This window comes from Rhinatrema bivittatum, chromosome 8 (genome assembly GCF_901001135.1).
Source record: "Rhinatrema bivittatum chromosome 8, aRhiBiv1.1, whole genome shotgun sequence".
Classification (NCBI taxonomy): domain Eukaryota; kingdom Metazoa; phylum Chordata; class Amphibia; order Gymnophiona; family Rhinatrematidae; genus Rhinatrema; species Rhinatrema bivittatum.
Window position 1 is genome coordinate 262,732,214 of NC_042622.1, and position 24,411 is coordinate 262,756,624.

A 24,411-nucleotide genomic window follows, 5' to 3' on the forward strand; every position below is an offset into this window, starting at 1 on the left:
TAGGAGGGCTCAGAGTGAGTTCTGGTAGGATAAGACCTGTAAGTCAGAAACACATCCCTCAAATGATCCCGTGACAGAATCCTTTTATGGCATTGGCAATAAGAACATCAGAACATGCCATACTGGGTCAGACCAAGGGTCCATCAAGCCCAGCATCCTGTTTCCAACAGTGGCCAATCCAGGCCATAAGAACCTGGCAAGTACCCAAAAACTAAGTCTATTCCATGTAACCATTGCTAATGGCAGTGGCTATTCTCTAAGTGAATTTAATAGCAGGTAATGGACTTCTCCTCCAAGAACTTATCCAATCCTTTTTTAAACACAGCTATACTAACTGCACTAACCACATCCTCTGGCAACAAATTCCAGAGTTTAATTGTGCGTTGAGTAAAAAAGAGCTTTCTCCGATTAGTTTTAAATGTGCCCCATGCTAACTTCATGGAGTGCCCCCTAGTCTTTCTACTATCCGAAAGAGTAAATAACCAATTCACATCTACCCGTTCTATAATAGATAGAGAGTCTTCCAATGGCAGCTCTGCTGAATAAGGAACCCAAACGTAGTGTCAGAAGATCTGAAACAGAAGGAAACTGCTTCTGGTGGAAGACTCAATCATTAGAAGGATTGATTTGGGGGTAGAATTAGACAAGGGAGGAGATGACCATTGGGATCCTTGGCTAATTGGACTAAACAAATTGGGAAATGTGTACTCGGAAATATGAGGGGATTCCGGTGAGTTCTGTGTTTCTTGCCTTGTCTGTCTCTGCATGCGTTTTTGTGTTTCGTGCCCTGTCTGTCATTCTGTCTCTCCTGGAATGGATAGCAGATTTTTTTTTAAAGGTCTCTGTATCTTACAGAATTTGTACAGATGATGACTGCCAAATAGAAAACTGGGCCCAGGGGCTGCATTCTCCTTGCACAGGAGCTGGACAGACTGTCTTCCTTCCATTCTCCTCCTGCTTCTGTCTCAGATGGACACTCGCACCACAACTCTTAAACATTGCCTTCAGAGAAGCGGCATGTCGCTGTGATCTCCTGCTCCTCAGCAGTACAAGTACCTTTTAACCATTGGGCACACTTGCCCTGCTGACATGCCAATGCATTATAAGGTATTAAACAATAAGATTTCAGAGCGCATTTGGCACAATACTGTTATGAGAGTCAACAACATGTGCATGGTCAGGGTCATCTGCCCAGGGCACTTACATCATTGCCCCTATGCTCCTCTCCTCTCCCTTCCCCTCCCCCAAGAGCACACACAAAGATTATAAAATCTTGTTTCGAGGTTTATGATTTTCCCTCTGACGGGACAGCTGCCTCTCTTTTGTACATCTGATAAAACACATTTGAATTTGTTTTGGTGCCGTGACTGATAGTCTGATTTACTTTTGCTTCATACCTTTTAGAAACTGAACTCTGCATAAAGGTGCTGAAAGAAGCCGTTCACCCTATTCTATGAGGCAATGTGCATTTCTGTTTTTAAATAAATCCTCAGTGTGGTCTTATTGTAACAGTCGAGGACAATTTTTCCTTGTGGCACGCCGCGCAGTGTCCTGTACGTCTAGTTAGAGGAGTGGTGATCTCAGTCATGAGTGTGTTCATATTGATATGATACAAAATAAGCTGCTTTTGGAAAAAAAAAAAAAAATATGAAAAAAAAAATGAATGCTGCAGATATCTCGCAAGACAAGTTTCTCCCCTTTTGTATGCCATCACATACTTAGCTGTTTAATGTTTATTTTATTTGCAATTCTACAATATTTGCCAAAAACAAGTAACTTTCGATGAGACCGATGAGTACAATATACCAGTGAGCTTCACGAGCAGCAAAAGTGAACGGCAAGCACGGTCCTCATGCTTTAGGTTCTGCTCCTGCTTCGCTTATAGAAGGTCTCTATGCCTCATGCTTGCTAGTTGGTGGGTTTTTTACATTTTGTTACAGATTTAAACACCTCTACTTTATAGGTTCTTTTCATAGAAGCATATTTATATGATGCCAGAAATGTACACAGCACTGTACAAGAGCAGAGAGATAAAGGGAAACAGAAAGACAAGGAACAGCAAGCAAAAAGCAAGACTGGAAGGCAGGTATAAAAAGGATCCTTCATATCTGACCTTATTACAAGTGCAAATCTGCAGGAAGGCTCAATGTACCCTCCCCCACCTCTGTAGCTGCCATTAGTGCCTCTCCCCACTTGTCTAGTTCCCATGGTTTCTTCTTCACCCCTCCCCATGCCCATCCATCCAGTCTTGGTTTTCCTGCAGTGTAAGCATGGCATTGCAGTTCTTATTTCCCTAAGGAAAGTAGGAATACTCCTCCATGCATGCAATGGAGCAAAACCAAGACTGGGATCCAGCCTCTTCAGGTTGATCCAACCAAGGTGGCAAACCTGCTCAGGCTTCCTGTGCTCTCTGTTTCTGACGGCTCCCAGGACTCCATCTCCAGCCCACCTCCTCCAACCGTTTCTTCTACCATGTCAGGTATCCTTCTGCCCCTACGTTACATTCCTTCTCCTCCTTCCTTTCTCCCCTGCTCTGCTGCATTCTCGTTTCTCTCATTCCTTTTTTCCTCTCCAGCTCTGGACCTCTTCTTCTCTTGTAAGATAACTCTGTTAGGCCAGCAGTTAAGGGAAGAGTGGGTCTCACTAGCCTCTTCTCTTGATAGCTGGTGGATGATGGGAGTGTTGGTACAATGGTTGTTGGCCAGCTGGAAGGAGAGGGGTGGGCCTCGCCAGCCTCTTTGTCAGGGCAAAAAGTGCACTGGCTAGCTCAAATCAAGGTCTGCTCGGTCAGAGCCTACTGCTCTGCATGCAGAGACATACAATTGCTTTCATAAATGTAAGCTCAAACAGCTTTTAGATAGGGCGGTTTCCAAACTGTGGCACACTTACAGTACATAAATTTAAAAAAAAAAAAAATTGCATAGCACACTCAGGCTGATACAATACCGGTGCGCGAAAAACGGGCAGTCATGATTGAGTGCCCGCTTTCCTGACGTGCGCCCATCCACCTCTCCTGGGCGCATGTTGCAGTAAGCAAATAAGCCGCTGCATTAAAAAGGAGGCGCTAGGGGAAAGTGTGAGTCCCTAGCACCTCCTTGGCATCGGGTGCCCAGGAGAAGTGGTTGGGTGCATGGATTAGGAAAACAGACGAGCATCCGTTTTCCTAACCTGTGACCACCGGCAAGATATTTTTTTTAATTTTAATTTTTTTTTTTTACCCTACTCCTTTTTCAGATCCTCCGACTTTATATTGCCATGATATTACGTCGGAGAAGCTACAGAAAAGCAGTATTTTCTGCTTTTTTGTTAACTTTAGGGTCTCCTCAAGATTTAACACTTCCTTTTCTTCCCCATTGACAGCCACAGATTAATCAGGAACAAATAATCAAACAAAGCAAGCTGGCCAGTCAACCCAGGCAAATCCAGATGAAGCTGGACAAAGCCGCTTGCCTCTTTGGAGCGCGCGGCTTAGGCAGCGCACCGGCGGCGGGGTGCCGTCCTGCTGTCGAATTTAAAGGGCTGACAGCCACTCCCCACCAGCATCACTCGACCCACCTCCAGGTAGTTCAGTTGGAGAAATAGGCTAAACTGCCCAGTCAGTCAGCACCAGTGAAAGGCCCCTCAATCTGGGCAGAGGAAGTGCATGCAACACTGATTAATAAATCCTCTACACTTCCAAACTTCACCCGCGAAGCATGTCGGAGCAGATAGAGGCACTGTAGACTTGACCATCACTTCTGGTGGTATAACTTCTTTACCTGCGGCAGCCAGTGCATTCATCTGTGCGTGTAACTGATTAAAGGCAACAGTCAAGTTGTCTAATGAATCCTGTTTTTCGGAGATTCGCTGAGCCAGGCCTGGAATGGCCTGCAAAGCGGTGAGCTGAGCCGAATCCATGGAGTTAGCAATCTGTTATGGTTATGAGGTGTTGATCTGGTCGCCGCATCTCAAAAAAGATATAGTTGTGATGGAGAAGGTACAGAGAAGAGCAACCAAACTGATAAAGGGGATGGAACAGCTCCCCTATGAGGAAAGGCTGAAGAGGTTAGGGCTGTTCAGCTTGGAGAAGAGATGGCTGAGGGGGGATATGATAGAGGTCTTTAAGATCATGAGAGGTCTTGAACAAGTAGATGTGAATCGGTTATTTACACTTTTGAAAAATAGAAGGACTAGGGGGCATTCCATGAAGTTAGCAAGTAGCACATTTAAGACTAATTGGAGAAAATTCTTTTTCACTCAACGTACAATAAAGCTCTGGAATTTGTTGCCAGAGGATGTGGTTAGTGCAGTTAGTGTAGCTGGGTTCAACGCGCGAGCAGCAACCGAGCGAACGGTGACCGCGTGACCGACAAAACAAAAAACATAAAAGAGGGAGCAAGGGAGCGGACAGCAAGGGAGCTGAAAGAGCAAAGAGCGAGAGAGTGGAAAGCGAAGGAGCAAAGGGTGAGGGAGCGAAGAGCGAGAGAAGGGAAACGAGGGAACAAAACACGGAACGAGGAGGACAGGAAACACACAAGCGGGAAACAACAAGCAGAAAACAAAACAAACAGAGAACAAACAGAGAACAGAACAAATGAGCAACCAACAAAGAACAAGACACAACAAGCAACAAACAAGACCCAGACAAGAAGCACCACGAAACACCAAGAAGACCTGGGGGAGGGGACCCCAGGGCGGGCAAAACAAAAACCAGCAACACCAGTAGGGGTGCAGGCGCCTCCTGCAGGTCGTAAAGACCCCAAACTGACCAACATGATAAAAAAAAATCTGGATGCAGGCACCTCCTGCAGGTCATTACAAAAAAGAAATCCAGACAGCTGGCGCCTCCAGCAGGTCGTAACAGTGGCAAAACTGGCACCTCCAGTGGGTTGAGAACACAAAGTCCTGAAAAATATTTTTCGGTCCCAAAACCAGTCCAGGAACGAACAAGACTCTGGAACAAGGCGGATCCATCGGTGAAGAGCACCGTCGGGCACATGGCCTTGCATTCTGTTGAGTACGGCCTCGAAAGGCCTTGCATTCTGTTACGTGACGGGGGTGTTTTAGTGTGCCCTTGGGCCTCAGCCCGACCCCAGACGAGTCCAGGACCGAAGCGAGGGTTGACAGCGTGTTCCACCATGGCTGACCGTCTTACCCTCTGCCAGGCTGGCAAGTTCCCATGGCCAACAACAGATGATGTTAGAATGTGAATGGTCCTCCGACCATTCCGAGCCCTTTCGGACCTGCTGCATGGAACAGCATGGAGGTCGAGGGCAGACGGGCCTTGACACGAAGACAAGATAGCAGGATCGATGCAACGGCATCGCGGACGAAGACTTGACAGCAGGATCGATGCAACGGCATCACGGACGAAGACATGACAGCAGGATCGATGCAACGACATCGCGGATGAAGACTTGACACCAACGCTGATGTGAAGACATTACGGACCGAGACTTGACACCAAAGCTGATGCGAAGACATCACGGACCAGTGGTCGATGCGACGGCATCCCGGACCAGGGTCGATGCAACGACATCAGGAACAAGACATGATACCAAGAGTGATGCAACGGCATCCAGGACGAGACGAGGAACTGGTGAAGTCCAGACGAGACGAGAAGCTGGGCGGAAGGACATTGGCACTGTCTCTCAGGGTGCCCTACTCAGCCCACCCGCGGGACTGCGTCACGGACCTCCCTGTCCCACTGCGCGCCCTACACAGCCCGAGGAGGCTGGTCATGGACCACGCTGGGAGCGGGACAAGCCCAGGGAAGGATCTAGTCGAAGCAGAACCCCAACGACGGAGCCGATGTCGTCTGAAGCTCCACCAACGGCTGACAGGACATGACGGCTCAGGAGCACAGGACATCTGTCCACCTGCAGGCTAGTCCATACTCTGGCACAACATCATCCGAGGGACCCCCGGCCTACAGGACCAGAAGGCTCAAGAGCGCTGAAGACGAAGACATAGCAGCAGGACACCAAGGAACCTGGAACATCAGGAAACGGAGGATCAAAGCGAGACCCCAGGACACCTGGACAGGGACCTCAGGCAACGAAGACGTAACTTGACATGGCATGACGTAACAACAAGAACTCCATGGAGAAGACGTAGAAGACCTGACGGAGCTCTGGCAGGCAGGAGCCTGCAGAGTGAAGCAACTCCGATGCAAGGCGAAGACTGAATGACAGAGCAGCCCTTTATAGGGCTGAAGCAAGAAGTCCACTCCCTAGGTGGGGCCAGCACACTTCCTGTGCCTGGCCCTTTAAACCTTGCAGAGAGGTGCACGCCGGCGCCTAAGAAAGAAGCAGGAGAGCTGTGCAGGACCGCGGATAGTGGCCTGCACCAACGTCAGACGCCAGGGACGCAGGCCCGAAGACGGCAGCGGCTCCAGCCGCTGCAGGAGACCCCGGGGATGGCGCCAGCTGTTATTCCAGCCCGGGGATGCGGCCTCCAGGCCGCGAAGATCACAAGGACGCTAGCGGCGGCTCCCAGCTGCGAAGATGGTCAAGCGAAGTCCGCGGCTCCTGCCGCGGCGAAGACAAGACCCCAGGGTGGCCTCCGGGCCGCGGGAGAAAACATAGTCCGCGGCTCCGGCCGCGTGGGCAGGCCCGACGGTGGCGTCCATGCCGCGTTGGGTGAAGAAGCAGCAACAGAGGTGAGCGAGTCTGCTCGCGGGGAAACCAGCGGGCAGCGCGATTCATAACAGGAATTTGTCCAAAACTTTTTTAAGCCCAGATAAACTAACTTCTTTAACCACATCCTCTGGCAACAAATTCCGTAAGAGTAAATAACTAATTCACATTTACCTGTTATAGTCCTCTCATGACTTTATAGACCTATATCTTATCCCACCTCAGCCGTCTCTTCTTCAGGGTTAACAGCCCTAACCTCTTTAGCCTTTCCTCATAGGGAAGCCATTTCAGCCCCTTTAACATTTTGGTCGCCTTCTCTGTACCTTCTCCAGTGCATCTATATATTTCTTGAGATGCAGAGACCAGAATTGAACGCAGTACTCAAGGTGCGGTCTCACCATGGAGTGAAACAGAGGCATTATGACATTTTCCGTTCTATTAACCATTCCCTTCCTAATAATTCCTAACATTGTTTGCTTTTTTAACCGCCGCAGCACATTGAGTCGACTATTTCAATATATTGCCCACTATGATGCCTACATCTTTTTCCTGGTAACTCCTAACATGAAACCTAACATCGTGTAACTACAGTTTGGGTTATTTTTCCCTATTTGCATCACTTTGCACTTATCCACATTAAATTTCATCTGCCATTTGGACATCCAATCTTCCAGTTTTTCAAGATCCTCCTGCAATTTATCACTATCCAACTGTGATTTAACTACTCTGAATAATTTTGTGTCATCTGCAAATTTGATTACCTCACTCAACATTCCCCTTTCCAAATCATTTATAAATATATTAAAAAGCACCAGTCCAAGTGCAGATCACCGAGGCACTCCACTGTTTACCTCTCTCCACTGAGAAAAAATTACCATTTAATCCTATTGTCTGTTTCCTGTCTTTTAACCAGTCTGCAGTCCACAAAAGTCCACTGCCTGCTATCCCATGACTTTTTAATTTTTTTAGAAGCCTCTCATGGGGGACTTTGTCAAACTGACAGACTGCTGTGAACAGTCTACGGGGCAAAAGCTTCCCTGCCTACAGACAGTCCGCCATCCTTGCTCCTTCCCTCCGTGGTACTGCAAGCAAACAAAAATATTCTCTGATAAAGAATAAGGCCAAGAGTCATGGAGATATGTTAAATTTATAAATTCTTCCAAAATTTTCAGTTCTTACACTTCTGACCATTAGGAGACCATGTTTTCCATTTCTGATCTGAACACATCACTTCAGCCTCATTACAGCCTGCCCCCTCACCAAATACAGAATAACTAACAAATTAGAAAGAGAAACATGGAGACAAAAGCTGAACTGGAAACTTAAAAAAGCTAGAATCTGCCTGCATTATAACACCAGGGAAATAATATGAAAATATTCAGATTCACATTTCCCAAAAATGACACAGAGAAAATCAAATTCTCCTAATTCCCATCTCAGAGAAAAGGCAGAAATAGCAGTCAGCGTCCTACCCTCCCAGGCCCTAGAAGGCTTGCTCCCTAGTCCCCAGAACTTTTGCCCTACCAGTCCCTAGCAGTCGTTCTCCCCAACCTCTCTCCCCTCTCAGCCAGACTAATTTGCAATGCAATAATGCAAAAATAAAAAAACCCAAGAAACCAGAGACATCACATTCCTCATAAAACAAAATCAAGAAATATAAATCCATCATAATACAAACCCTACTAATAAAAGACAATATTTCAAAATAGATGATGAATAGAGCATCTAATGAATAATAAGCATAAAAACAACTTTAAACATTTCCCAAAATCAATTAAATATTTCAAAATAGCAGACATGTCAAATAACACTCAAAAATTTTAAATAATTAGGATAAAAAATATTCCCCTTTCTATACCTGGGAACTTTTGATTTCTAATCACCCCAAGATTGCCCTGGAGGGAAGGTTGGATGGGGAGGAGTAGAGGGATCACATAGATTTTCTCTTCTCTCATCTACACACATTCATTCATACACATGCACCCTTATGTTCTCTCCTCACTTCTCTCTTTCACTTCCTCACTCCCCCCCTTACCTTTCCCTCGCCTCACTCGACCCCTCCTCTTCCCTCTCACTGACTCAACCCCTTTCACCTCCCTTCTCTCCCAATCATCCCCTCCCCTTTCCTCTCAATCACCCCTGCCCTCCCCCGATACTACCTTCCCTTCTGTCAGATACTACTTTCCCTTCTGTCACTCACCATCCTCACTCCTTCCCTCCCCTTTCTCTCTCCCTTCCCATCCCTCACTCTCATCCCCTTCCCTTCCCTCTCAGTCACAACTGCCATATGACTCATCTGTCTCCAAGTGGTCCTAGTCGTCTTCCTGTTTGCTAGGTGCAGGAAGTCCACCAGCAGGTCATTATCTGGGCCACCACTAGGCATCTAGTGCCTAGCTTCCTCTCTCTCATATACACATGCTCTCAAACACACGCAAACTCCCTCTGTCTCACAGGCACACCTGCATACATGTTTCCTCTCTCTCATACACACATGCTACTTTCTCATACACACAAGCTTTCACATAAATGCTCACTCTCATATGCATAGGCTGTCACACACACATACACACACTCCCTCTCTTATACATACATGCTCCTTCTCTTATATACTCATGCTCACACAAATGCCTTTCTCCCTCATATGAACAGGCTCTCACACACGTGCAAGTTCCATCTCTCTCATACGCACATCAGCATGCACATGCTCTCTCTCTCTCTCATACACACATCTTCTCACACATACATACACACCAGCTCCCTCTTTCTCATACACAAGGCTCTCACACACATGCCTATTCCCTCTTTCTCATACACACAGGCTTTCATATAAATGCGCCTTCTCACTCATTTGCATAGGCTCTCACACACATGCTCCCTCTTTCTCACACACATGCTCTCTCACACACAGACACATGCTCTCACTCACATATACACACTCATGCACCCCAGTCAGGCTCCCATTCACATCTACAGCCCCAGTCGAGCTCCCATTCACTTCTTCAACCCCAGTCAAGCTCCCATTCACACACATCACACACACTACAATCAAGCTCCCGTTAACATACACACACCCCAGTCATTCATATTCACACATATACGATCGGTAGCAGATGGGGGAGCCAATTGTGCTGCTCTCCCTTGTGTGCCAGCTCCTACGCCACTCAGATCTCGCCAGGCTAGCACTTCCTCTATGCTGATCTCGTGCATCGCAAGATCAGCATGAAGCACGTGATACTGCACGCCGGTACAGAGGAGGAGAATGGGCATCCTCCTTTCCTTCCGCCACAGGTGGGATGAGGTCCACCGGCAGCCTTCTCTTCTCGGCCGTGGACTTCCTCTTCTTCTTGGCTACTGGTGGGCTGGAGTCTACTGACGAACTTCTTGGCTGCAGACTTCCTCTTCTTGGCCGCCAGTGGGATGGGGTCCATCCGCGGCATCCTCTTCTTGGCTGCGGACTTTCTCTTCTTCTTAGCCACCAATGGGATGGGGTCCACTGGTGGCTTCCCCTTCTCAGCCATGGGCTTCCTCTTCTTGGCCTCTGGTGGGGTGGGGTCCACCGGCAGCCTCCTTTTCTTTGCCATTGGTGGGATGGGGTCTACGAGGCTGGCGGCCTCCTCTTCTTGGTCGCTGGTGGGTTGGGGTCCACCCGGGGCATCGCAGGCCTCTTCTTCCGCTGATGCCGTCCTCCCTCGCGGGTGTGCTGCTTTGTGCAGTTAGACAGTGGGGCAGATTTTAAAAGCCCTGTGCGCGTAAATCCAGCTGGATTTAGGCACGCAGGGGACTTGCGGCACCGGCACGCCTATGTTGCATAGGCCGCCGGCGCTCGCAAGCCCGGGACGTACGTAAGTCCCGGGGCTTTGCTTGGGGGGGGGATGTCAGGGAGGGCTTGTCGGGGGCAGCGCGGCATTCGGGGGCGTTCTGGGGGCGGGGCTGTGGGCATGGTGACAGCCCCGGGGGCGTTCCGTGGGTGTGGCCAAGGCCTCCGAACCAGCCTCCGGGCTGGGGAATGACATGCAGGCGTAACTTTCTGAACAAAGGTGGGGGGGATTTAGTTAGGGCTGGAGGGTGGGTTAGGTAGGGGAAGGGAAGGGAAGATGGGAGGGCCGGAAAAAAAGTTCCCTCTGAGGCCGCTCCGATTTCAGAGTGGCCTTGGAGGGAAATGGAGGCAGGCTGCTGTTACGCTTGGGCTCCGGTCAGGAGTCGTGAACACCACCCAGCAGGGTGGCTCCAGGTGGAGAGAGACAGGAAGCTAGAAACAGTGTCAGGTTCCAGGCTGGGTCAGGGCAGGCGGCAAGTAGCAGTGTCTAAGTACAGGCTGGGTCAGGGCAGGCGGCAAGTCAGTGTCTAAGTACAGGCTGGGTCAGGGCAGGCGGCAGTCAGCAGTGTCTGGGTCCAGGCTGGGTCAGGGCAGGCGGCAGTCAGCAGTGTCTGGGTCCAGGCTGGGTCAGGGCACAGTAAGCAGGGCAAGGCAGGTCAGAAGGCCCGTAGGCCACACACACACACACACACAGAAGGCCCGTAGGCCACACACCAATAGCGGGGCAAGGCAGGTCAGAAGGCCCGTAGGCCACACACCATAAGCGGAGCAAGGCAGGTCAGAAGGCCCGTAGGCCACACACACACAGAAGGCCCGTAGGCCACACACCATAAGCGGAGCAAGGCAGGTCAGAAGGCCCGTAGGCCACACACACACAGAAGGCCCGTAGGCCACACACCATAAGCGGAGCAAGGCAGGTCAGAAGGCCCGTAGGCCACACACACCCAGGAGGCCCGTAGGCCAGGTATGGAAATCAAGGAAGAAGGCCCAAAGGCCGCGCAAGGCAAGGAAAGGCCCGAAGGCCGCGCAAGGCAAGGAAAGGCCCGAAGGCCGCGCAAGGCAGGCTAGAGCAGGGAGCCCAGGTGAGCTCGATGCCGAAGCACCGAGGCAACTGGCAGGCAGGGTTATAAGGACACACCCAGAGCACAGAGTGGACAGATAAGATGGACTGGGCCTGTCTGGAAAGCCAGCACTAGAGGGACCCCTGGTGGTGAGGCGGTTGCACTGCAGCCAAAACTGTAACAGCTGCTCGGCTCAGCGCGCGCAGGTTGCACAATTGTGCACCCCCCTGCACGCGCCAACCCTGGATTTTATAACCACGCGGCAGCGCGTGCATGTTATAAAATTGGGCGTAGATTTGTTCGCGCCGGGTTGCGCGAAAAAATCTACGCCCGCGCATAACTTTAAAAATCTACCCCAGTGTTCACACTGGGTAGCTAGGCTGACCAACTGCCCAGTTTTCGACCTGACAGCCCGATTTTGCAGGTAATTCTGTAGTGGGCGGAGACTTCACTCTGACAGGGGACAACCTGAAACTCCTACCAGCAGGATTTCATGTACCAGAACCACCCGCTTCATAAAGGATCTACTGCCTAGAATAAAACTTATAGTAGGACAGTGAGAAATTCTCTGTCAGCACGTTTTCATTTTTTGGCTTTCGCTGTTCCTATTGTCTGATAAGCTTTCACTGCTTGCCTGCCAAGTCTGTAACCTTGTTGAGCATACAGCTATGATTAGAACAATGAATGTATTATGTATAGGGCAGTATTGCTGCAGACTGACAAATTCCTTTCTAGAACTGCAAGTCCCGGCAGCCTCTCCTGCAGAACACAGGAGAAGTTTCAGGAAAGTTCCAGGTTGGGAAGGAGGAAGGGGGTCAGTTGCCCCTCAGCCGGGATATGCTTGCTCAGCAGTGTGTAGCACGCATGTGTAAAAGATAAGAAATGTGAAATGTATAAGAAGTTACTCCCTGCTTGGGAGGGTGTGCAGTTTTACTGAAAACCATTTCAGCTGCATCTATTTTTGCTGGCAAAAAGAATACAACTTTTCCTTCTCGGACCAGGTGCCTGAAGTCTTCTGTTTGTACCTGCTGTTTGTACCCTATTACAATTCTACAATGTCTGGTTACAAGGGTACCCGGACACTGTAAAACCCAGTCAGTAAGGCCTGAAGCCAATCATCAGAGGGAGTGTGCTTGATGACAGAGAGAGAGAGAGAGCTGCCCGCCACCGCCAGAACCCAGCCTGATGCACAGAGACTGAAATGCATAGAGCGAGGTAGAAACAGTAATAAGCTCCGATGGCAAAGAGCAGCCCCAGCAAACAGCGCAAGACGAACCCAGGCCTAGAGTCTTCCATCCCTGCTCCCCAAGTCCAATCACAACAAACTCTGTGAGGTTGGCTAATGAAAAATAAGACCTGTGTTCCTCCCGGGCTGGCCGGTTTCTCTCCCCAGAGATGCCATGTGAAGTTAAAAAAAAAATTAAAAAAAAATCTTTTAAGCATATAGACCCACTGCATTCCCATGACCCTATAGCTTTTGAGTGTAACGATAATCAGCACCGGGTCTCTGTGCACTGCAGTGGCCCTGAGGTACTCCAGAGTGTACAATCTCCTGCTGCTGCAGGCGGGGACCCCGGGGAGCACCAGTGAATAACACAAGTTTCCTCTTCCTGTCCTGCTAAATAATTCTCCTTTGCTGATTTGCCTCACACCATGGTCTGTCTGGATAACACTGATGCACTACTGAGATACTTTTTCAAGAGGCACGCATTGCTGAAGATCTTTGAGGTAAAAGGGAGCTTCCTGAGTCACCAGCACAAGCATTTATGTGTGTGGCACAGCATATGTGAACTTGTGTGTGTTTGTGTGTCAGTGAGAGCATGTTTGTGTCAGAGTACCGTATATGTGAATATGAGCATGTGTGTGTGTGTGTGAAAAGCATACTAGTGCATGTGTCAGTGAATGCAAATGTGACCAAGTGTGTGTGTGCCAGTGAAATCATATGTAAGAGAACATATATGTCAGTGACAGTATGTGTGTTAGTGAGTGTATATGTGAGAGAGCATGTGTTTACGTGTCAGTGAAAATGTATATAGAGGGAGGGAGTGCGTGTGTGTGAATGAGAGGTATGTGACAGCATATGTGAGAGAGGGAGCATGTGAAAGTGTCCATTAGTATGAGAATGAACCTGTGTGCATAATAGAGAAGAAATTTTATGTGGCCCCCTTCATCTTCCCTCTCTTCTGTCCTGTAATAATCCACAACAGTTGCAGGGTGACTAGAAATTATAAAAATTCTCAGGTATAGAAAAAGGGAGATTTTTTAAATCCTTAATTCTAATTATTGGATATTATTTGATGAATCTGCTGTTTTTAAATATTGTATTGGTGTTTGTGAAATTTATAAACACATTTTATATAAATGTTTAATGTTCTATTCATCAGCTGTTTTGAAATATGTATTCTTTCTACTATTTTGATTGATGTTTTATATTTAATTTTTTTGTTTGTTTTTATGAGGCATGGTGTTTTGGTATGTATTACACTTCTAGAATATAAAGTGTGCCTCGTTGCAGTTTCCAGTTCAATCTTTTTCTGATGTTTCTGTTTATACTTTATGATTTCTTTATTCTGTATTTGGTGAGGGTCTGTCTGCATTCTGCATGTGTATCCAAAGTGAGATATTCTGCCAGTGTGTAGTTTTTGTGAAGGGCTCAACAGCAGCCTGGCTCGGTCTGTTTTCCTAATAGGAGGTGTATTTGTGTTTTAGGGCCTGGTGTAATATTTGCAGTGTCGCCTTTTTTCATAGGTAGGGTTGTTATTTGAGTGCTAGCTTTTAGTGCTGTTTTGAATATGATGGGTTTACTATACTGTAATTATAATTCAGTATACTCATTGCTTCTGACGTCCAAATCCATGCCTAACATGCGTTATAGTGTAGGCCTAACACTAATGGTCTCCAAGTGGCAGGGTTTGAAATATATGGACCAGGATTTGAAACAGCGCCGGGCCTGGCCACTTGCGATTTCATCCGAGCCTGCTTCTGCCTGCAGGGCCCGAGCGGGTTTTCAGGAAAGTTCCCGGCGCTGGTAAAAAAAAAATCACCAAAAAAAAAAGGCTCTGGGGCGCCCCCTACAGCCCGGTTGGGGGCCTCGGCTCCGCCCCCTTTGTCACGCCACTGGCGCCACGACGTCATGCTCCGATTTTTTTTTTTCCTCCTAAAGATGCTCGTGCGTCGGCGTCACTGGAGAGGAGTCGGATTACAGGGTTTGAACTCGACCTCCCCCATTGGCTGCTCGCGGAGAAGGCGGGTTTCCCGGCGTGCCTCGCGCGTCCAGCTATATGATAAGCTGGCAGGGGGGTCGTTCGGCCATTTTGTGCGCGCGGAGAGGCGAGCGTGGCGGCGGCGGCGGGTGAGTGCTCCCGGCGTCCGTGCTCCCTGCGGCCCTGCGCCCTCGTGATGAGTCTCTCACAGACCTGTTCTGAGATGAATCTCTTTGCGGACACTTGATAGCCTGAAGGGGAGGCGCGCTATTCCACGCCTCTCCCCCCGGGCTCGGTGCGCCACTCCTCCCCGCCTCACTCTTCTTTCTCGGTTCCCTTTCAGGCTGCGCCGAGATGGGAGACCTCGTGGAGGCGCCGCACGGGTAAACGAAGCCTCCGGTCGGGGTGCGCAATGACACGTGGCGGGATGAAGGCCTCCGCGAGGAGCCGCTGGGGCGGGGGGGAGGGGTGCACATGGTTGGTGATGGCAGTAGTGGGCCTTGTACTGTGGCGTTCCTTCGCCGCACGGACTTGCCGCGGGCCCCTAGCGCATATAGCCCGTCGTCTTGGCCCGGTGGTGCCGATTCTTTGTGCCGTACCGGATGCTGGTTGTCTTCCATGTGTTCGCTTCGGGAGACCGGAGGGCTACAAAGATGATAACGCGAACTCTCTCTTTCTGAGCTTTCAGTGGAGAACATTTTTTACCAGATCCTGAGTAGCCTTCTCTCTTTCCAAGTCATGGTGGCTAGTGAAGGCCACGTGCCATGATTTGGTTGATGTTGGTGTGTGGCTGTGCTATGATAAAGCAGTACTAGGGGGGGCCTCTGGAGTCATTCAAAGCTTTCTATCATTTCTTTCCAGAAATGCCCCCTCCACACTCATCAGGAAACTTCCCAGCACGGTTTTTGTCGTGGAGGTGAGTATCCAGGTGGGGCAAGCTGGGCACTGTGCTAGGCGAGTGTCTGGTAGGCCTCATGGGTCAGTGAAGTAGATATTAGTCTCGTGTGTTCTGTGATGAGCATAAATGACAAGCATATGGCTGACTTTGGTGATGCCAGCTTTTGCTCTGAGAACATGTTTTTTTGCTTGCTATAACCGCAGTGCTATTAATGGCCCTTTTCCTCTGTGTTCAGGCAGGCCAGTCCACACCAGTGGGTTATGCACGTCTCCTAGCAGATGGCTAAATGAGCAGGAGCTCTTTATAGGCATGGAAGCTAGGTGAGTACTGTCTTGGAGCTTTCTCCTTTGTTCCTCGAAGTTCTTCCACTGCTCCATGTGATGTTGATAAGTCTCGTTCGTCTGAACCCCTCTGAAGAAACTTTATAGCATGGTGGAGTTCTGATGGCTGCAGTACCTGATTCATACAGACTCCCAAGTTCCATAAATGATGCTATAACTTACCTACTTTCTCCCCCTTTAGGGCACAGCAGATAACAGTGCAGCTCTTTTCTCCCACAGGTAAATTTAACTTAAATATTTTTTCTGTGAGGAAAGCTTTTCACTGTGGATATGTACAGCTTAGTAGAGAGGGGGAGTCTTTAAACAGGGGTGATGCTATGTACAATAAGGGAAGAGGTTTTACAGTCTGAGAGGATGACATGGGGAAAACCCATAATTCATTGGACGACCTTGGTCTCATGGCATTAAGTCACCAAAGCCCTGATCTGACTGCTTGATGTTTCTGACGAGGCATCAAGTTGATGTGAACCTGTAGTACTAAATCTAATCTCTCTTCCTTTTAGGTGAGGATTGTTACATAGTGTCACTGACCCACAGGTATGTTCTAGTCTTTTTTTTTTTTTTTTTTTAATTTAGCTGAAGTAAAGTAACTTAGTACCAGAGATCACAAGTATACACCTGGTGCTAGTTGTTCTGACATGGCATGCCCCGTCTGCTTTCATTCCTTAGACTGACTTAATCCCAGTAGTGGTGGGGAGGTGGATTGAGTGAAGTAAACATTTTTTCATTGAGCTTATAGGTAATGACAGCACAAACCTTCTTGTATGGGGGGCATGGAGGATAAGCAGTGAATTTTTATGGTGGGCAACTAAAGTGCCTTCCTCTCCAGCTAAAGTGGGCAGGCCAGACTGAGGGGTGGCCTCTGCTTAACACCCGCCTCTTCTGGGTTTGCCCCTTTTTCAGGCAGATGCAATACTATGGGCTCAGGCTAGTGCACAGGTGGATGCGTGTCCATAACCCCTGATGCAAAAAGAGGATCAGGGCATCCAAAACACATGTAGCTAATAGCACTCATCACATGTAAATGCTGTGTTTGAGGCTTAGCTAGAATCCTGATGTAAAAAATCATCCCCAAATAATGCTAGCCCCAGAGCTGGCATTTAAGTCTGGAGTCAAAGTTGAATAGAAAAGCAGAAATTCCTGTCCTACTACATATCAGGTTTTTGTTCTGTCTCCATCTGCTGGTAGGGGTGCCTTTTTTCAGGCACTGTTAAGAGTGCCAACTGAAGTCCCTCGGTATCTGTCTCTAGCAGATGGTAGAGGTGCAAACCTGAAGTTAGCAAAAAAGACTTGGGAAAAGATGAGAGAAGAGGTGAAGATTGCACTCCCAGAGGTGTTAGGTTCCTTCGTGGGCTAACCCTCTGGTTGAATGGGGGGTGTTGGTAATCCCTGGCCAGGCTTGACCCTTATTCCCTGTATGTACCAGGATCAGTCTTATTTCCAGTGGGAGGAAAAGCCAGGGGTCTATGAGAACCAATTTTCCTATACTGCTTTTCTGTGGTTCCTCAATTGCGATCTTAAATTGGAGGAACTAGTGTGAAAGTCTTGACTGGAGTTAAGAAAAAGGATGCTCAATTTGAGTCAGTTTTCCTAACCCATGCACAGCTGAGGAGGTTCCCCTAGTGCCTCCTTTTTAACACAGCGCTCAGCCTACTGCATCACATGTCCAGGAGAGGTGGATGGGCACTCATGAATGAGCATCCGTTTTTCTTGTTCAGATATTGCATCAGCCTGAGTGTGGAGGTCCTCTGAAAGCTGGTACATGATATGAGGAGGGAACTTTTAACCAGCCTTTCCTGTTGACTTATGGGATTGTCTAGCTACTTTAAAAACAAGACTAGTTCTGCATGTATCACCTGCTGCTTAACATGCTTCCACTGCTCCTATGTGTCAGAAGCAGACCTGGCTCTAGATGTAGTTCTGGAGGTGCATAAAGTTTACTACTCTGGGTTAGATAATCAGATTATGGTAGGGGGGTGGTCTGGATGCTGCAGCTTCTAGGATGATTCATACTAGCTCACTTTGACAAAGAATGAAACTATTGGAACAGCTGAGAATCTGCAGCAGGGTAGGGGTGTATTTGTATTCAGAGAGTCAGAGGCTTGGAAGAGCAATGACAGATCCATACCTTTCCTTCTACAGGTCACTGCAATTTAAATCTGACTTTTGGTGAGTGAGGTTAGTCTTCTTTTTTTTTTTTTTTTTGGGGGGGGGGGTAGAGATGAAACCAGTCATGGGGTGATGTCATCTGGGATAGTTGCATGCTTTCTATGGCTTTTCTGAATTTGAAAAATTTTGTGCATGCCCTGCAGCTACTGTTCCCTCCTACAGTGTCTGAATTTGGGTAAAGGAGAGTTCAGCTTGGCTCAGTTCCCTGTATGTACTTGGATCAGTCCAGACTCCTGGGTTTTGCCTCCCCTCCAGCAGGTGGAGACAGTTTTAAGACTCCATCCTATACCCCTGAGGTGCCACCTAGTCTCAGTATTTCTGTCTCCAGCAGATGGAGGTAAAAAAACAAAAAGACAGAAGATCTCTAAGCCTCCCAGGGGTTGCTAGGTCCTGGTGGGATCATCCCCAATGGTAACAGGGTCTGGAGCAGAGGGTTGGGAGCCCTGTAAGTGGCCGAGGGTGATACCAGTGAGCCCGGTTCACGCGCCCTCAAGATCTGCACACGGGAAACACCCCCCCCCCTGATGTGATTTATTTAATTTCTGAGCCGGCCAAGCGGTCTCTTTCGACCCTCCTTCCTTCCAATACAGTTTTTGCCGCCCTTTTCAGTTCGTACGAGCTCCTGGGGGGTTTGTCTTGGTCGCGCTGGTTCTTTTTTCGGGCCCCAATCCTAATTTAGCTCAGGATCATGCCACATGGTGTGGCCTGCGGGCCGGAGTTTGTACCGGGTGCTTGTCGGGAGGGAAAAGCTCTTCGGGGAAGCAGATTCTAGAGCACCCAGGGACCCTGAGAGGGCAGAATTTCTGCAGCAGCCTCAGGAAGTCATTGCATTCTTTTGCCAGACACCGTTTGGACGTCCAAACTATGGATACCATGGGCTTTGAAAGTGTACTTCGAGCAGGACTCAGTCCACTCCCTGTTTAGGAAAGCTTTGGTACATCCCAGGAGTCTGGACTGATCCGGGTATGTACAGAGAAGGGAAAATTGGTTCTCACCTGCTAATTTTTGTTCCTGTAGTACCACAGATCAGTCTGGAGTCCTCACCAGTTTGGGGTGAGAGGGTTTGGAGAGCCTGCTCGATCTGTTATTGTAAATACTCTGAAGTCTGCACAGGGTGTGTTTTCTTTTGAGAATAAGGTTGGAAAGGATTGTTCCCATTGAGGGGTTTTCCATATCTTGCTGCTTGTTCAGGAGAGATACATTGGTTTAGGTACAGTAGCATCTTGTATTGGGTACAGGTCAATACTGGTGGACTCCAGGGAGCATACCAGGTTGTGTCAGTGAAACTGTCGCCATCTGCTGGAAGGGAGGCAAAACCCGGGAGTCTGGACTGATCTGCAGTGGTACAAGAATGAAAATTAGAAAAAAGGGAAAGTTTGTTTGCTTGCTAATCAATTTCCTTTTTGCTTTCTCTTTGTAGCATATCTGAGAAGGCCAGTGGTTTTCTTTGATTCCAAGTACAGAAAGACACAAGGACCTTATCTTGAAAAGTTAAACTGGATCCATAATGGACCTGCAGTGCTTGATGGCAGGGAAGTGCAAAAGTACCGACTTCAGGGCCAGTGAGCCCCAGAGGCCAGAGCAGTAAAAGTAAGCACTTTGACTTTCTATACTATTTTGTTAGAGGGATTTATTTCACTTTAATGTTCCCTGGCTCCTCACTGATAGTCATATTCCTGCTGGTGTGATGATCTGACTCTGGAATCTCGTTCGTCTGAAGAGCTTTGATGTTACTTAAAAGACTGAGTATCAGTTAGGAATCATATAAAGCTACTTGACCGTACCTAATTGCAGTTCTTGCTTTGTGATTGAAGTGTTCATTTGTTTCAGATTAAATTCTTGAAGCTATTAGGAGGCTCCCACTGCGTAGCAAGATGGGTAAGTTTTTTGTGGGGGGACACAGGTAGATTCAGAGATGCCTGTTCTAGAAGCCCTTATTCAATCTGCTTTGGGGGGAGGGGGGGCCTGTCTGTCCGTCCCACCTCTTGTGATGATTTAACCACTATACACTGAGCTGACCTGCCGGGTTGGCTGTGACCAGGATCGTCGCTATACTGAAAAGATGGGACCTTGGGAAGCTTGTTTTGGGTCTGATTGGATAACCTCTCCTAATTCTTTCCCTTTCTCTCCTCAGCTCCAACACCAATTACCTGATTACCTCTATCTTGGTAAGTTTAGCTGTGCTTGAAATGGCTTTTTTTTGCCTTAACTGCTCCTTTGGGTTTGCCTCACCTTTATTGATCTAGGTTTAGCTCATACCTTTTCATTGGTCGCTCAACACAAAGTTACGTTCAGATACAGTTCTTACATAAATGCCATGCTAGCTCAGACAAAGGTCAATTGAGTACAGCATCCTGTCAGTGGCCAGTCAGATTGCAGTGGCATTACCTGAGGTAAGGGAGGATGAAGTGACTTGCCCATCAAGGAGTGACAGTGGGATTTGAGCCCTGGTTTTCTTGGTTCAGACTCTGCTTTTAACCACTTGATTACTCTTCAGTACTTCTGTGTTCCTTTGTAACTAGCCATTGATATTTTTTTGTCCTAATTTTATCCTGCCCAACCCCAACTTAGCCTAGTCCCTGCAGTAACATTGAATGAAAAGACTGCGGCTCCCTGAGAGATCAATGCAGAAAGGTGCATACTTGGACACACACACTCTTCCTGGGTGTAAAACTTACTGCTGATTCCTAAACAGGAGTACTGCTTTAGTGCCTTTGCATGGAAATGAGGGCATTTAAGCAGTACTCCCTGATGCAGCAAGACTATCTGGCCAGCACTTTTTAGCACTGGAAACTTAATTCCTCCTGGGGCAGGGCTGGATTTAAGTCAGATAAATAGATTTATTCATCTGGCAGTGGGAAGCAGCTGCCAGTATTTATCTGGCTTAAGTGGTGGTTGCCACCACTTATTCAGTAGCCTGCCAGGGATGCCTCCACCCCCCTTCTCAAAAGCACTTTTTGAAGTTTAGGCACATAATTCCAGTTCCCTTTCCTATCCTGGATCAGACCAGACAAGTGGGTTTTGCATTCCTACCAATAGATGAAGGCAAGAAACTAAAAACTGAGGCCCTGCTACATAATTGAGTGCAACCTGCAGTCCCTCAGTATTTGTCTCCAGCTGATGGTCAAGTTGAAAACCTGCAGTTAAAGAGAAAAGGGACAGAAGTTATGCTCCCTGAGGTGTTAGATGGCCCACAAACGAGCTTAACACCTCAGGGAGCATCTTATAAACTTCTCTTCTGTCCCTTTTTTCTTAACTGCAGGTTTGCACTTCTACCATCTGCTGGAGACATACTGAGGTGGTACTCTGTTATGTAGCAGTGCCTCAGTTTTTAGTTCTCTGCCTCTATCTGCTGGTAGCAATGCAAAAACTCCTTTGCTTGGCCTGATCTGTGGTATATTTCTTATATTCTGCCTTTCAGTTTGGATGGGGGAGGTATGATCATAACTATAGCATTTGGATAGGGGCTTTTTGTTGCAGCTCAGCTGTGCAGGGATGAGCTTCATTGCCACCCTAGTCTGATTTCATGATTGGAAAGCTGCATGTCTGAGCCTCCCATTCTGCTTTAGGTAGAGGCAGGAGCTATATTGAATGCCAACTGGGCATTTTGTTTAATGCTGTAAAGTGCATGCCACCAACTGAAAAAGTATGCTGTCTTAGCTGATTATCTTTGTTTGTTTGCAGGTGGATGTGATGCATTGCAGCTATAGGTAAGAAATTGTTAGGTCCGTTTTGGATAAAGGGCTGGCTTTTAACTGACCTTTACCCAAAACTTGTATAAAACTTAATGCTGTCTAGAGGTTGCTGGCAGTCCTGAGGATGAAAATAGTACGTCTTACTAGCTGTCAGGTACCAGAACCTGAGAAGGTGAACCCACTGGTACCGGCTGTGGGAAAGGAGGAGAGCCAGTTCCAGAAGGGACTGTCTGATGGGGCTGCTTGCTGGGGATTGTCTGAGGCTATTGCCCTGATCTTTCCTAACCGCCCCTTCTTCTCTTGCAGCTTCCAGAGCTGGAGTTGTGTGGAGCAGTCCAAAAGGTGGGATCAATTTCCTGACTTGTAGATTGGTGGGCGGGGGTGGCCACTGCAGTGAAACAAAGCACAGGATGAGAAGTTACCGCCCCAGTCTGATGCTGTGTGACTGACTGGTATTTTCTGAAGCTGACAGCTACACCGCAGGCTGAAAATATGCATATGCAAAGCTGTAGATCTAACTCCATGCTTTCCTCCCACAGGTGCTAAGGATCAGCCAATATCTGCTGCTGGTGAAACATGGGCCAAAGAATGCCTGCTTGGATGGTGGTGGACTAGTTGGGATTCATGTTTGTTTTTTGTGTGCTATTTGTGCCTTAAATAAACTTTGAACATCTGAAGCTTGGCCTTGTTTTCCTATGTAAACTTTTTTGTAATTAACTGTAACTGATAACTTTTATTCATAAAACACCAAGACAGTGCTTCCATTATTTAAACTGCATCCATATAAAATAAAATCCTGCGCGTCATGAACTTGACACTATCCCAACACGGAACCTCAAAGATATGGCACTTATCATCGCCCCCATCTTAGCCGCCATCATGAACAAATCATTAGAAGAAGGCAAACTCCCAACTGAACTAAAATCAGCAACCATCACTCCCATTCTAAAAAAGAAGAACCTAGATCCGTCAGACCCGAATAACTACCACCCCATCTCCAATCTACCCCTACTAGCCAAATTGACAGAAAAAGTTGCTTTATCCCAACTAAACGAACACCTTGAATCAAACAACATACTACACACGAATCAACACGGATTTAGAAAAAATCACAGCACGGAAACACTTCTCGCCAACCTATCCAATGAAATTCTAAGAAGTGCTGACATCAAGATTAACCACCTCCTAATACTCCTAGACCTCTCCGGGGCATTCGATACCGTTGATCACAAAATCCTATCTAGCCTCACAAACATCGGCCTCTCCGGCACCACCCTCAAATGGTTCACCTCCTTCCTAAATAACAGATCCTTCAAGGTCACTATGAATAACATCTCATCAAAACCCCTCCCTCTAGACACCGGTGTACCACAAGGTTCTGCCCTTTCGGCCACCCTCTTTAACATCTACCTAATCCCTCTCTGCCACCTCATCTCCAGTCTTGGAATAACTTTCTTTCTGTATGCCGACGACATTCAGTTCATCATCCCTATCACCAACTCAATAGACGCGCTCTGCCCTGCTGCCAAACACCTAACCACAATTAGTAACATGCTCAACAAGTTAAAATTATGCCTAAACATGAATAAAACTGAATGTATCCTCATTGGAAGAAACGTCTCAGACCAAACCATCTCCCTCAACTCTCTTCTAATCAACAACATCTCCATACCTCTAAAAAGCTTAACAAAGGACCTCGGCGTATGGATCGACAAAGATCTTAACCTAAAAACAAACATAGCAACCAAAACCAAGGAAGGTTTCTATAAACTTCATGTACTAAAACACCTAAAACTGCTCCTCCACCATCAGGAATTCCGAACAGTACTACAATCCCTGATCTTCAGCAGCCTAGACTATTGCAACTCAATGTTACTAGGTCTCCCCAAATCCACCATAAAACCACTACAGTTACTGCAAAATGCTGCTGCTAGAGTACTGACCGGAAATAAAAAATCGGATCACATCACCCCAGTATTAAAAAGTTTACACTGGCTACCAATCATTCAGAGAATAGAATACAAAACCCTGACGATCATCCACGACGCAGTACACAATACAGATAACTCCGCAGTCAGTAAAATGTTCCACCCCCACAAACCTCAACGGAACACCAGAACTTCTGACAAACGACTTCTCGAAATACCCACATATCCCATGGCAAAGCTTACGAACACCAGAAATAGAGCTCTCTCCATAGCTGGGCCAAAACTCTGGAATGCCCTACCATGCTACCTCACCAATATCATCGATAATAAATCATTCAAAAAAGAACTGAAAACCTGGATCTTCAGCCAGACTTTCAATGATGATTTAAGCAAATGACAATTGTGATGCCTTAAGCCTCCACCTCCTTCTCCCCTCTTCTCTTTTCCGCAGATATTTAACCCTTCCTCCTCCCACCCATTCCCCCCTTCTTTCCTTCATTTCCCACTCATACTTTCTTGTATTTAGAGCATGAGTTTGTAAATACCTTCCTCGTTTTTCGTTTCTATATTCATTTTCATTATTTGGCTTAAACTATTTTAGTTATTTCCTGTTACAACCTGCTCCATGACCTGTTATATGCATATACTTTTGTTTCACTACTTGTTCTATGTATCATTGTTT

At 47.6% G+C, this 24,411-nt stretch overlaps 1 protein-coding gene, 1 long non-coding RNA gene and 4 other non-coding genes across 15 annotated transcripts in view; all 6 read left to right on the forward strand.

Annotated features, from left to right (window-relative positions):
• LOC115098300 (calmodulin-like) overlaps positions 1-1,514 on the forward strand; it is a 30,649-nt gene extending 29,135 nt beyond the window's left edge. For all 6 annotated transcript variants that reach the window (XM_029614821.1, XM_029614822.1, XM_029614818.1 and 3 more), the window contains exon 7: positions 856-1,514. In XM_029614821.1, coding sequence (XP_029470681.1) covers positions 856-884 — 29 coding nt within the window. In that variant the 3' untranslated portion in view covers positions 885-1,514. The remainder of the gene's footprint in view (positions 1-855) is intronic.
• A 13,263-nt stretch (positions 1,515-14,777) lies between these two features.
• Positions 14,778-22,483, forward strand: LOC115098302. 5 transcript variants are annotated; one of them, XR_003858466.1, is made up of 13 exons: positions 14,788-14,847; positions 15,042-15,081; positions 15,560-15,614; positions 15,832-15,916; positions 16,119-16,156; positions 16,441-16,474; positions 18,080-18,115; positions 19,527-19,696; positions 19,937-19,984; positions 20,241-20,274; positions 21,791-21,816; positions 22,108-22,143; positions 22,341-22,483. It is a non-coding gene; the product is annotated as an uncharacterized LOC115098302 (long non-coding RNA). The 5 variants fall into 5 exon arrangements; XR_003858463.1 differs by having other exon boundaries at positions 14,790-14,847; positions 18,080-18,106; XR_003858465.1 differs by having other exon boundaries at positions 14,833-14,847; positions 15,042-15,103; positions 18,080-18,106.
• LOC115098418 lies at positions 15,344-15,418 on the forward strand. Its single transcript, XR_003858506.1, has one exon. It is a non-coding gene; the product is annotated as a small nucleolar RNA SNORD26 (small nucleolar RNA).
• Positions 17,932-17,996, forward strand: LOC115098417. The gene has a single exon (XR_003858505.1). It is a non-coding gene; the product is annotated as a small nucleolar RNA SNORD29 (small nucleolar RNA).
• On the forward strand, positions 21,918-22,040 carry LOC115098420. The gene has a single exon (XR_003858508.1). It is a non-coding gene; the product is annotated as a small nucleolar RNA SNORD22 (small nucleolar RNA).
• On the forward strand, positions 22,202-22,270 carry LOC115098419. The gene has a single exon (XR_003858507.1). It is a non-coding gene; the product is annotated as a small nucleolar RNA SNORD31 (small nucleolar RNA).
• Positions 22,484-24,411: the final 1,928 nt, after the last annotated feature.